This window comes from Chanodichthys erythropterus, chromosome 18 (genome assembly GCF_024489055.1).
Source record: "Chanodichthys erythropterus isolate Z2021 chromosome 18, ASM2448905v1, whole genome shotgun sequence".
NCBI lineage: Eukaryota > Metazoa > Chordata > Actinopteri > Cypriniformes > Xenocyprididae > Chanodichthys > Chanodichthys erythropterus.
Window position 1 is genome coordinate 16,780,592 of NC_090238.1, and position 14,393 is coordinate 16,794,984.

General features: G+C 35.9%; 2 protein-coding genes across 4 annotated transcripts in view; both read right to left on the bottom strand.

Annotated features, from left to right (window-relative positions):
* Nucleotides 1-8,924, bottom strand: part of kif26ba (kinesin family member 26Ba) — a 113,384-nt gene extending 104,460 nt beyond the window's left edge. For both annotated transcript variants that reach the window (XM_067368122.1, XM_067368121.1), the window contains exons 1-2: nt 8,542-8,924; nt 7,924-8,313 (exon numbers count right to left, since the gene is read on the bottom strand). In XM_067368122.1, the coding sequence (XP_067224223.1) occupies nt 7,924-8,313; nt 8,542-8,598 (447 nt within the window). In that variant the 5' untranslated portion in view covers nt 8,599-8,924. The remainder of the gene's footprint in view (nt 1-7,923; nt 8,314-8,541) is intronic.
* A 1,959-nt stretch (nt 8,925-10,883) lies between these two features.
* Nucleotides 10,884-13,511, bottom strand: efcab2 (EF-hand calcium binding domain 2). Of its 2 annotated transcripts, none has more exons than XM_067368296.1 (7): nt 13,490-13,511; nt 13,115-13,199; nt 12,889-12,961; nt 12,708-12,787; nt 11,565-11,607; nt 11,304-11,370; nt 10,884-11,014 (listed from the first exon to the last, which is right to left on the bottom strand). In XM_067368296.1, exons 1-7 carry the CDS (start codon nt 13,509-13,511, stop codon nt 10,896-10,898), a joined length of 489 nt encoding a protein of 162 aa, XP_067224397.1. In that variant the 3' UTR covers nt 10,884-10,895. The 2 variants fall into 2 exon arrangements, with proteins under 2 accessions (XP_067224397.1, XP_067224398.1); XM_067368297.1 differs by having other exon boundaries at nt 13,102-13,199; nt 13,490-13,510.
* Between the last annotated feature and the right edge of the window lie 882 nt (nt 13,512-14,393).

Below are 14,393 nucleotides of genomic sequence, written 5' to 3' on the forward strand. Positions count from 1 at the left end.
ATCAGCATATTAGAATGATTTCTGAAGGATCATGTGACACTGAAGACTGGAGTAACGATGCTGAAAATTCAGCTTTGCATCACAGGAATAAATTACTTTGTCAAATATATTTAAATAGTACACAGTTATTTTAAATTGTAAAAATATTTCACAATATTACTGTTTTTACTGTATTCTTAATGAAATAAATGTAGCCTTGGTGAGCAGACAAAACTTCATTTAAAAACATTAAATATCTTCGTGGTTCCAAACTTTTGGATTATATATATATATATATAGTAGTCTTATACTTCATGCTCTGACCCTTATGCACAATCGACCTGAACTTTAATTGGCCTCAAGTCAACTCAATATGTAATAGGATGCAACATTTGAAACCAAACTGCCCAGTTGGGTGATGAGGTAAAACTCACAGAGATGGGTAAATTAATTCAAAAATTAAAATTAATTTTTATATAAATGTGATTGATCTAACATGAATATGAAAACTAATCAACATTTTATTGTGGCAAACTATGCTGTTAATGCATTTATAAATATTTTAAACTCTTCTATTTGAAAAATTGCTTAGTAATTTATTGGAAAGGTTGTTTTTATCTGTTTACTTTTTCGAGACAAACCCCCCAGTCTGTTCACCATTAGATCAGCTGGAATGTCAGAAAACAAAAGAAAGCTCCAGTAAAATCCATCTCTTCTGATCTAACACCATCTTCGCTTGTTTCTTCCTGTCCTCCTGACCTTTACGATGCCCTCGTCATTCACGGCATAATTAACTCAGCTTTTCTCTCAGTCTGAACTACACCGGTCTCACTCATCCTCTTAACCTTGTTGATTTTGCAGAGGAATGCACTTAAACCTCTTGTAAAACATGACATTTTAGAATGAATGACTCCATCTGTTTTCTTTTTCCCCGTCTCTTTGTGTCAAAAGGTGTGCGTTTCCCTTGAACTCAACCAAACGATGGAGCCCCTCCGTCTAAGTCCTCTATCTGATCATCTCTCTGAAAATTCCTTGAGCTGATTATATGCCATGCCAAAAACACTAATAAGTAAAGTGCCTCAGGTTGCATGCATAACATTTTCTTTCATTTAAAATATGGGGGTTTAGTCTTTTTCAGATAGAGACCATTAATAATTAAAAGAAAAGCTTCTATATTTATTGCCACGGAGGAGGCCATGTCTTCTTTAGTAGACATGGACAAATGAACAAGGCAAAAATACAAAAAAGCAATGCTTCCATGACAGCAAAAGAATAGTGTTAACAATATATAAAGAAGGTTGAAAAAATATAGAAAAAATATAAGAAGGTTGAAAATGTTAAAAAGCTTGTAATCCCAAGGAGAGAAGGAAATTGATATAATATGAATTATAAATGGATAGATAGATGGAAGAAAGGAAAGACAAATCACAATTCATTATGCAAATACAGTGTACAAGCGTAATGCTTATACATTTTAATGGAGTGTAACTGTTAAGTGTTTTGAGGGATTTCAAAACACTTGCGTTGCTAAAATAATATGACCTGACCTAACATTTACTGTATAGATGTTTATTTATTTCTTTTGCAAATATCTGCTGTATTTTATATTCCTTTTCATCTAGTATTCTTTGCAAAAGTGCTTTTTGCAGCCCAGGATGGAGGGTCGCTTCAAAGCATCAAAGCAGAGGTCTCAAGCAACATCAACTACCTCTGTGGAGGAAACAACCCTGTTGTTATGTGGTTGGGCAATTAAAAAAATGAGTTAGTCGGTAGGGGGGCAGAGGCCTCTTCTCAGGTTAAAAGCACAATGAATGGCCCTCTCCACATGTGTGTAAAATCAGTGACCGCATGAGAGATCACGGCGGTGTAAGACAACAAAGGTAAAGTGGAGTTCATGCTGACTAGCACTGCTAATGAGAGATAGTTGGTTTACTGCTACTGTTTGTAAATGAGCTTGGGCACATGTGTTAATAAACACTATATGCGCAACAAAAGTTACTTGATTCCGATAATACTTGATTCTGATTGATACTAGTGCTAGTTTCATGATTCATATAATGATTTTTTAATGAAATACATAATAAAATAATTTAACAAAAATCAATATTTCACACCCACTTATTTACGTTCTGTCATGACAACTCTCTGGATAGTTTATAAAGCATTGTATTAATGTAAATGGAATGTACATACAGTAAGTTTAGTCTTGGTGGACTAGATCTGCTACACTGCTGTAGAGTAGGGTTGCACGATTTATCACATGATACGAAAAATATCATTGAAATCACGCTTAACTGTGATTCTTAGTGCGATTATGAAATCGCAAAGGCTGCGATTACTTTTTTATGCGCAGCTTGTCAATGAAGTATAGTTCCAAATGCTAATCCATCTGAAAGCACTGCGAGTTTGAGTCGTTTATAATGTACATTTGAAAAAGCAGCATGCATCAAACTTCTTTTCAGACATGAGAAGCATTTATTAACATCTTGTCCAACAAAAGACAACATTTAATAACATGTTTTTACTCCAAACTCACTTCGTAATCACAGTTGAGCGTCCTTCTGTGAGATGATGTGCTTCTTACACAGAATAAGGCAGTCGTGTGTTTATTTGTCATGTTTAATCAATAAAAGTGTTTCAATCTTCTGTTTATTCATATACAGCAAGATGATGTGTGTTATCTTCTTCTGCTGCAGGGCATATTTGGAGTTTCTGCATGACAGCGCCCTCTGGCTTTCAGGTGGAGAAGCATTTACTACCGATCACAGAGCCGTACAGCTCTGACAAGCTGCGCATAAAATAATCGCAGCCTTTGCCAAATCGCGTGCGATAAAATTGTACAGCCCTACTGCAGAGCAAGTACTACTTGCTTTTGCTAAATACTCTGAACATTAAATTAATGGAAACATGCTGCTGCTAGAAAGAGGGACACCACCCTGTAGCAGATCTAGGCAGGTGGTGCTGGGGAGGTGGAGGGCTAGAATAAGAATTTGCATAGCACACAGTATTAATGTATTTGTTTGGTTGTGTTGTGGTTATGAAAGGAAGTACCGATGGATACATTAAATGTATTGGCTGTGGAAGTTACATTGAAATAACCAATAAGAACGAGAATAGAGTTTCATGGCTGAGCTATCCAGTATCTGATAAGATTCAACCCTTCAAGTTGATACAAGACCCATACACAAGGGTGCTGACCACCATATGCTGGTTTATTTTGTGAATTTTTGTAGAGGGATTCCCATACTTTTTTTGTCACCCAAAGCCCTTTAGAATAAATTATTTACTTGAGATTTTTACCCTGAGATTTTAAGTTAATATTTCAAAACATTTCTTTTCACAGTTCTCTGATCTTGTTTAATGGTAACATGACATTTGATTCGGGAACCCCAGTTTGGGAAACACTGCCTTACTTATGTCCCATAAATTATTTGGTGTTCCAATTTTATCTTCTGCTAGCTGTGATTCTTTAGGAACTTTTCTTCTCAGTCAGCAGAGCACAAAGGACATTACATGGCATTTAGTCAAAATGTCATAGTAAATAACTGTACACAAAAAGCTTTGAAAAATAAAGTGGCAATTCAAAGTTTAAAAAGCCACAAAACAAACACATAAAATGCATTCAGATTGGATGCATGTGTTTGCATATGTTTTTAATGAAAAAAAAACAAAAAAACAATATGCATTTTAACCCTTGCATTGCAGATTATTCTTCAAAGTTACCTAGTGAGATTTACTGGACAACAGTTAAGAAATCTGCATACATACTTGCAATACTTTCCTGGTGAGCACACAACCCATACCCAGAACTGCAGCTGCGGACTGAACCCTACACATTCAACACATCAAACCATCTAGTCTCCAGAGGTATATTACACAAGTCTTTCATACTATTTTCACACAGTGATAAAGCCACGAGTGACTAATGTGAACTAGCACTGCTGATCGCTGCCTTAAAATCACAGATCTGCAGAACATGCTGGTATCCTCCTTCAAGCCCGTTCTGCTTTGATCATGGAGAACTTCGATCTGGCTCGGTCCAGCTAATCCCTGTGAGATCGATTGCCCATGTTCAAGGGGAAGAACCCGATGTTTTCTCTGACTTGGTTCTGGGGTGGATTACAGGCCTTTATGCTTTGGAGGAAGTGCTGGCAGTGATTACGGGATACGGCAACAACCTGAATGGACTCTTGAAATACAGTTTTGGGTTCCACTAAAAAACAAACCACCCACTTTGCAAACCCACAGTGGGTTTTAACATCTGCTGCATTTGGCGCTGTAAAACTAGTGTTTATGGCTCATGGATGCTGTTCGACATCATTCTGATCTGAGAAAGTGTTGAATTACACACAGACAAAAATCACAGTAATATTCCACAGCATCTTCAGGTTGATATTCAGCAGGCATAACCGATTGCGATCTCTTTAATATTTCAACTGTGTCTCGCACACTGCAATAAGATTAAATAGAGAAACTATTTTTGCTTCTCCTGAGACAAAAATGAGTTAAAGGGATAGTTCATCCAAAAATTGACAGTTGACAGCACCCATTGACTTACCAGACTAGGAAAAAATACTCTGGAAGTCAATGGCTACTGTCAACTGTTTGGTTACCAACATTCTTCAAAATATCTTTTTTTTTTTTGTGTGTGTGTTCAAGAAACATCTTTCCTCTGGGTATAAGACTTTAAAGCCCAAGTAAGTCCAATACTTGTTCAAAAGAAGCAAAACCCACTGAATTCAAAGCCCTGCAAAAGCTTCAAGCTGTAATAGCAGCACACCTCGACTTCTGCATGAAAATAAAACCTTTCAACAATTCATACCTACAAAATGAGCAGGTTTTTAAGGCTAACCATTACCTGCTGTGAGACATTCAGGTGTAAAAAATAGAAATTAACAGACCGTGTTATTGAGAATCCAAGCAGTTTCAATCTATAAACAGCTTTGACTTAGATTGACAGTCAACAATCCTCCATTGTTGTAAGCAGCTATCAGGTCACAATCCGCAAAGCCACAATATTTTATTCACATTCATTTCCAACAAGAAGTAACCTGTGCCACCAAACGTGCACACCACATCCTGCAGGGCCATGCATGTTCTGCTCTCTAATCACTGAGCTGTATTCATATCTGCCCTAGTGACACCATTATACACCAGCGTCGAGACAAAGCTAGCCACCAGACAGGAGGGAGTGCCATTTACAGCAAGAACGGCTGCTGAATTGAGCCAACGTCAGCAGTCCTTTCCCGTTTATTCCTATCAGTCCGTAGTGGAAAAGTGACCTCTTTATATGATAATTCCTTGCTCACCATAAAAACAGCATTAAACATGAAATATGTTTGAAGCTCACACCCATAACATGTTGCTACCGTGGCAACTGTTGGAAACGGAAGCTGTGTGTGCATGGGAATGAAATGAACATGCTTCTGTTCAGCGGGTGTAATCTAAAGACGAAGCCCAGGGGACGTTCACAACAAGTTCTGTGAGCTATACCACTGTTCAAGTATGCTGCGTTCTACTCACAGTTGGATGAGGGATATTCCTACTTCAGACCATGTGTGTTGCTTGGAAGATGACATAAAGCTTTAGTTTGCTGGTGTTAAAATGTCAAAAAATTATCTTACAGCAACATGCTATACATGCTAATACATTTATTCTGGATGTATAAGATTATCAGCAGAGCATCATTTACCATGTTTTACACACTTGACTTTAATTGTTAAACAGTTTAACTATCAAGTTGGCTGATTGTCTGATGCATATGGCACACAAAATGGGGAAAACTTTAGAAGTTTTGAAGACGTCATCTGATTGGTTAAATTCGCCAAGATTTCTGGGAGATGTTTGTTTCAAATTCTTTAACAGTCCAAAACAAAGCCAAACCCCCGTATGTTAAAACAAAGACGTTGTGTTTAAAACTGTGACAATGAGCGCTCATCAGGTTAAACTAAATGCTGGATTTTCAAAAAATTGTGAAGTTAAGAGCACTATTGTTGCCCCATTATTGCAGTAAACTTGCACAACATTCTTGAACAAATTGCACACTGGTCTGTTATTGTGGGGACATTGACTTTCACACATACACTTTCACACCCCTAAACATGACACTGAACAAAACAAACTGAGATTGGTTGCTTTACATATCAATCAGGCGTCCTCTTGGTCGGTCATTGGCCAATGAAAGCTGCTATGGAGTCCAGACCTTCTGCCATTAGTCTGAAGGTCTGGCTACGTGAGACTATATGTGCTTTAAAGTCAATGTTTACCACCTCCCTCTGTTCTATTACACATTTTTTGTAGGAAATTAGACATTTTTACTTCCAGAATGTAATGGAACGCAGCATATTGTAAGGTGTCCAGAAGGATCGAATATCACAATGAGGCTCTAACCTTCAATTCATGTCTCAACACTTCTTTCTAATCACCACGTGGGTGAAGATCCTGCAGAGAAAAGCCCAAACACTCAGTCATGTCTCCTTTAAAATCGCCTCTGGTTTAAAGAGCATGCTCATGGCCACCCTGCTCTCCCATGATCCCCTATCCTTCCCATCAGCCCCTCCTCCTCCATCTTATTTTAATGGGCACCTCCAGGTCACTTGCAGCTGGCAGAACTGGCCATAAAATCTGTAGACCAACAGCAGGTCTGAAACATGAGCCACGGCCACACCAGATCAATGGTGCTCTTTAAAAGCAGCAAAATGCTACTTTTAGATAATGGTCATTATGTTAGATGTGACAATAACTTAGACATGGGCATGATGAGGAAATGTAAATTTTTTTTAAAAGGATAATTGGTGCAATTATTGAAATGACGAACATAATGGATGCCATATGTTTGTGTAGCTTAATATATATATATATATATATATATATATATATATATATATATATATATATATATATATATATATATATATATATATATATATATATATATTATAATGTGCACAACTCACAAACGATAACATGGTATATAATGCTGTACTGACACTGAATCTCTATAATTTAAAATTGTTTGTGACAGCACAGCGCCCCCTGTTCTTAATGGATAATTATTGAATTGGACCAACTCTGCTTTGTTTTCAATGGGACTCAAACAAAACCAGTAACATAAAAACAATAGGTAGGATTTTTCTGTAAACTATTTATTTCTAGGTGTAAATCATACTTTTAGTCTTTTTATAAACAGCTCCCGGTATTAAATGAGGAAAATGAACCTTGCTGCATGAGCACACGGCGAAACTTGATATTTACGCACACACATGCATCCAATTACGCACTGAATATTTACTTATACTGAGCTTATGATTTGAGGTCTTTTGGAATCCACACCAAGCACTGCTGCAGTACTAACTTAGGTGTCCAAAGCCAAAACAGAATAACTAATCACAATGGACAGTTAATCATAAATGTGCTTCTCTCAGCGATCATGCTCTCCGCCAAAGCCACATCATGGTGTGACGTGTTTCTTTACACAATCTGTTTCACTTTATAGTCTTTCAAAAAGACTGTTAGTCAGCAATTAAATTCACCCCCCTTTGGCCAGTCTTATCATGATCTCAGACTCGCACTGGAACTACAGCGACAGTGAATCTGCAACATGCTGCAGTGACTTATAGGTTCAGCACTCCACCCCTCGTGTGCAACTGTTTTTCTTTCTATGTTTATTTCATTTTTTTTTTTTGTAAGTTGCAATATATGAGAACAACATATGACAAGGAAAAAAACTGATCAAATGCGATACACAAATTTAATTCCAACAGAAGCACGCTTTAAATCTTAAGTTTTGGTTTCTGTGCATACCTTTTTTACGCACTGCAACAACTGAGTTATATATCACACGTCAGCATGGATATCTGATGTCATCTGTATCTGCATGATGCATTGCCAAGTCAAAACCTGATTTGGGAATATTCTTAAATGGTTTGGTATGTGTCAGCCTACCTTGCTAGAGTAGGGTCCGGGAATTAGTAGTTTTAATGCCTGCCTCTTCAGCTCCACCAGCCGAGCGTTGCAGTTCTCGCACCAAATCCCCCGATCAGAACCAGGTGAGCTCCCGCTACCTGAGGCTGGAGAACCAGTGCCGAACCCTGGAGATCCGCCTAAGGAACCGGGCGAACCGGTACTGATTCCAGGAGAAACCGTAACAGGTGAGCCAGAGAAAGAGCCCGGGGATGATATTCCTGATCCGGGGGAAGGGGTTCCAGAGGACCCGGGCATGGAGCCGGCACCTTCAGGGACCGGGCGGCTGGCGCTCCGGGACTCCTCATAAGCCTTTCGGTACCAGGTTTCAGGAGAGAATGATGCCGATTTGGTAGGGGATGAATCGGTCATCTGTAAGAAATGATAGTACGATGAAAAGCAGTGATTGAAACATTAATATCTGGATTACATACATGATAAATGTTAAAAATAAGTGTGCAAAGTGGTTTAATGATTTACATATTGAGCGACATTACAATTAGTTTGTTGTTGCTGTTTTTTGAACACTTGAAGATAATTAACTGACAAGAATGTGCATAGGCCAATTCATAAAACAAATATAATAATAATAAATCTTACCCCATATTTTCTACTCCTGGTCCCAGATCTGTCTTTATTCCCTGTTAGAGAGGTCATGATTAAGCCTGCAGAGGGACTGAAGAAATAACTGTGCTCCTGTTACATCCACAATCAAAAGATCCAAAAATCAATCTCTGGTCAGTTCAGCAGTCCTTCTCAAGTCCAGTCTCAGCGACTAGTACCATGCAGAAATCTATCCATCTTCCAGAGTGGAATATGAATAACAGATGGTCCAATCTGAAACGTCCAACTGTGGATAAATCCAATTATTTCTTTTATGCTTTCTGATATGCTGAATCCATGTGCAGTGCGTTAGATTTCACAGCATCCCAGCACAGGCGCATTTTCCCATGCATATGGACTTGTGTGAGGCGCAGGCTGTAGATCAGTAGATCAGGCTCTGTTGGAGGACTGATCTCTGCTCTGCACTGCTCTCCCTCCAGAGGAGCGCACACATCTGTCTCTCGGTAGACTGGCCACGCCTCCTCCGCGCCCCTCAGCGAATAGCATGTTCGAGCTCTACTGACTGACATGTAGGTGTGTACACGCTAAACTAAACTACAGCTAAAGCGACCGATTTGAGGGAAATTTTCGTTATGGAGAATCAATTTAATTATTAGTATTTTTTTTTTTTTTTTTTTTTATGAATTCTATCATCTGTTAGAAGTTCGTCTCGCGCAACACAAACTGTATTAAACTAAACACGAACTATATTTTTGTGATGTATGTGTAAATGTATTAAAAAAATAATAATGACATTTGTTTTTATAGATGCAGTATCCAATACCGATCTTAACAGAAAGCGCTCGTGCAGCGAACAGTTGTCATGGTTACTTCATCAGTCAAACGCGCACTGCTCGTGCACATCTATTTACCGCATCATTGTAGCCTAATGTAAGTTTTGTGGTTATTTAAAAACGTTGTTTGGAAATGCATTTAAAACGTATATAAACTTATATGTAAAAAAATAAATGCAGTAAAATAAATAACTAAATAAATACGACCACCACTGCTTATAATTCGTGGTGCTTCGAGAGTTGTATAGTAAATGCAGATGTAATCAATACAATGAATGACAAAAAACTGCTTTGGAGCATATACAATATTAAAATAATATTATATATAAAATAAAATAATAAATAAAATAATTAGAGTACATACATCTATAAAAATGGCTATATTATTATTTTCTAAAATAGTAGGCTATAATTACATTAAAACATTAAAAAAAATTACAACTATTGTAAAATCTTCTATTACTTAAACATGTCATTTGAACTATGAAGTACATAAACTTTATTATTTAACCAGGAACAAACATTCAAATCATTTTGGCAGTGTTTCTTAATTGATAAAATGTGGTTTTGCATGAAAATAATTGGCCAGCATTGTATTCTGTTCAGTAAGAATTTGAAGGGACATTTTGTAAGCATGGGTAAGTAGCGCCACCTACTGCTCACATATCTAAAAAAGCCCTCTGAACCTCCACTCCTACAACCCACTACTTCATAAGAGACTAACACTAATAAGTAAATGACCATTTATGAGAAAAAAACAACAACAACAAAAAAACATACCTATATAACCTTAGCATAATGCATTGCAAACAAAGAGAAAGCTGTACTAAACGTAAAAGCTTGGTATTGCTCAGATTAATAGTTCATCCATTCTTTTTAATGAATCTCTTCTTGCCATGTTACCTAAAATATTGCCCACTGAATCTTCACCCTTACCTGAGACGGTACATATTCCTTTAATAAATATTAGATCATAACTTTACTTTCTGAGCTTCTATAATTGCATTCTGTAAAGGCTTTCATAAGTGACGTGCTTCTTTGGTCAGTTCTAAGAGGGGCAGCTATGATCCGGTCGTTCCCCCACACAAACACACCCATGGGGCACAGGTTAATTAGGAGAAAATGAGCAGCAAGAATATGTCATGCCTTCACAAAAACTGTGGTATCAGAGTCTGCTAATGAAACGGAAAGAAGAAAGACATCACACACTGACTTTATAATGAGGCTCTCAGACACATAATTGTGTAAGAAAACCTGCCTCATTAATAACAAGAATGATTAATTATTAATCTATGATACAGTCTTGCACACATTCTCCACTCTGTTTGAATAAATCTGAATAGGGTAAATGCTATGCTGTGCCATTTTGCCACACTATTTAATAAGGAAAGAGTATTTGGGCATTATGAACAGCATTAATGATGTATTCCACAGGGAAAGAGACAAAATAAAATTTAAAGTGTTATTTATTATGGTAACTGAGAGGATTTTGCTTATGATACCTTGATTGTAATTCTCTAAACTTTCAATGTTTTGATCTATTCGCTTCTTTAGCCATCATCGAGTGTCATCAAAGGTCATCATGCTCACAAAGTCCTTGTAGAGAATGACATTTTTATCAGGATCAACAGCTGCAGACAGCATTTCATCCATCTCTTCTTGTGTGAAGGGCTCTCCTTCAAAACAGAAAGAATTCATTTTGTTAATAGAATTAGTAAACTTGACTTCTTTGTGGATTCCTTACCATTGTCCCAATTCAGAGACGGCAACCTTCAAAGGCCTAGCAACTTTTTTATAAGTTATATGAATGCAGCCTTTGAAAGATGCAGCCTCTGAATTGAGACAAAGCTTATGTATTGATTAATTGTGAGACAAAAAAGCATTGCACATTGATTTCAAAATATCTGAAGCCTATCCTAAAATCTCAAACCGCTATTTTTAATAGTCTCATTGGACATACTATACCTTCTTGTGTTAGATATTTGGTCAGTTCCTCTGGTTCCAAGTGTCCTTTTTTCTGTTGATCTAAAACCTTTAGAAAGAGAAAACAGCACCATTCCATTGAATAATTCCAAAATAATAATTCAATTAGTCTAATCTTTATGTACCCAATTTGAAATGTAATTTGAAATTGTTGACAATTTCACTGAGCATTTTTTTCTGCAGTGTGAATTCAGACATCAAAACAAGAATAACGAAATGTTAAAGTGTCAGAGTATAAGACACCTCAAAGGCCTGGAGGAGCAGGTCTTCTGGAATAGGACGGAACCTGCAATAAAGAGGATTTTTGATCACGAATTTGCAATGTTGTTGTTAATCTTTGTTTCACAGCTTAAAGGGATAGTTCACCCAAAAATGAAAATTCTGTTATAATTTACTCCCCCTTATGTTGTTTCAAACCTGTATGCATTTCCTTGTTCTGTTGAAAAGAAAGGGAGATATTTTGAAGAAAGACTGTAACCTGGCTGCTTTGGGCCACCATTGACTTCCATTATAGTATTTTTTTTTTCTAGTATGGAAGTCAATGGTGGCCCAAAACAGCCTGGTTACAGTCTGGTTACAGTCTTTCTTCAAAACATCTTCCTTTGTGTTCAGTAGTACAAAGACATTTATACAGGTTTGGAACAACCTGAGGATTAGTAAATGATGACAAAATGTTTATTTTTGGGTGAACTATCCCTTTAAAACACTTGATTTAAGTTTTTTTTTTTTTTTTTTTAATCCTATAGGAAAACTGAATAGGAAAAATACTTCTGCAATCAAGGTTGATGGAAAAGTGGTCAGCTTTTTCAACATGATGTGCACATAAGTGTTATTTCAAACACAGGGCATCCCAACAAAATGCAAGGAAGCCCATCATTGACAAGGTCCTCTATGAGTAGTGTTATTTTCATATTATTTTTATATACTATTATAGCATTTCTAATATTTTGAATTATAATTTTATATTTTCAGTCTTTATTTTAGTTTTAGTAATTTTATTTTTATTTATTTATTTATTTATTCTATTTATCTTTAATTTATTTTTGGGTAACACTTTCACAGTGCTGCAGTTACACATTACTATTGTACTAACAGTAATTTATGCATAATTACAAGTAACTAACCCTTAACCAAACCCTAACCCTAACCGTAACTCTATAGTAAGTACATGTTGTTAATTAATAGTACTCAGTACTTATATGAGTAATTACAATGTAACTATGGCACTAAAATAAGGTGTAACCTATTTTTGTTTCAGTTTTCGTAATTTCAGTATTTCTTACACTTAAAATTGCCAGGTTAACATTTCTAATCTAAGTTTATGTTTTTTTCATGTTTATATAATATATTAGTTTAGTTTTAGCTTCATGTGTGTGACAGTCTTACTTGCGCTCCAGCAGGATCTTAGACATAGTTGGAAGAAACTTCTCATAGCGTACAAACCCAGTGGGCTCTTCTTCTTCTAGCTGTGGAAGCAGTCACACATCATTACTACTAATCTACACAGTTTGCAAGAGTCAATATCTAAATGAACCAGTGTCCAGCACTGTAAAAACAAACCACTGACCTCAGCAATTATATCATGCAATTCAGCTTCTGAAGGAAAACAGCCAAGTGAACGGATAATGGTGCCTATTTCTCTTTTACAATGAAAAAAAAAAAAAATCTGTGTTAAACAAGTCACAATCATAGAACAGATATCTGTCAGACAGTAAATTTGAACTTAATAAAAAAAAAAACTAAAGTACAATAGGAAGCAAGGAAAGTGACATTTTAAAACCTTGACATGTTACCTGACATCAACAGTCTTGTTGGATTCATGGTCAAATACGTCAAAGGCATTACTTATCCTCTTTTGAGTTTCTGTTATAATAGTTTCTGACAAAAGGAGATCATGTTTCAGCAAATATGACAAAACAGTGTAGACGTCTCAGTTACTTCTGTAGTATTTAATTTACTTTCTTTTTTTTTTCAAGCAAGTGGACACGTTTGTGCTGTCTATTAACTATGATGGTCTTTTAGTTTTTGCACAAACCATTTAAGGGATAAAATGGTAGTAATGCCAGTTATCAACTGAGCTACAAACAACACGTAAAGGTACAAATGCTACTAGGTAAATCGTAAGCCCAAAAGGGATAAGTTTTTCATTTTGAATGTAAAATTGTTACCTGCGTTGTACTTGTCCGCCATGTCCAAAACACTGGTTGCTAGGTAACGTGAACACTAGCTGCCTTCACGTGCTCTCGGAATTATCGTAAATACGAGTTTCCTCGTTCTTCTGAAGTCGTGATTACGAGCTCATCGCATTCAAGTTACGAAATTGGATGGCGTTCATGTGCAATTCTTTTTTTTTGTTTGTTTGTTTTGTTTACCTAGGAATCTCGTATTTACGATCATTCCTAGAGCACGTGAAGGCAGCATCACGTCATTAGTTTGGTGTTTTTAAAAAAACAAAAACAAAACAAATTTCTTACATTTTATAACATATATAGCTTTTAAGGGGGAAAAACGCAATTGGAGATTATGCAAAATGGTGTTTTCTGGCAATATTGATATTAATGTTGATATATAGACTAAATCTTTAATGTGCTATTGTGGCATTGAATAATAAAATAATACTACAATAATATATTAGTCTGCGACAGTTAAAAAATAAATACTTAATACATCACAAATCACATGAATGTAATAGGCTATATATATGTATATATATATATATATATATATATATATATATATATATATATATATATATATATATATATATATATACACACACACACACACACACACACATTTTATACAGGCTAATAAAATGGTCATATTGGTCACCAAAAACCAAACCAATCAGATATAGGAAACAAAAAATAATTTCCATTAAAATCATTTACATAAAAAAAAAAAAAAAAAACTTATTTATAATTCTGCAAAAAGCACAGTATTTATAATTAAAAATGTATATTGACCTAGCCTTTAAGAAAAAAACTAAATTAAAAAAAAATGTAATTTCATAAAAATGGCAGTTTATGTAAAATAGTGTTCTCTGGCAATGTTGATATACTAGGCTAAGTA

Excerpts from the sequence above, each read along its gene's own strand:
- efcab2 (XM_067368296.1), bottom strand. The coding sequence starts at position 13,511 with ATGGCGGACAAGTACAACGCAG. Across the intron at positions 12,788-12,888 it reads TGCATGATATAATTGCTGAG|CTAGAAGAAGAAGAGCCCAC; the intron begins GTCAGTGGTTTG and ends CTGCTTCCACAG. Across the intron at positions 11,015-11,303 it reads CAAATATCTAACACAAGAAG|GAGAGCCCTTCACACAAGAA; the intron begins GTATAGTATGTC and ends TCTGTTTTGAAG.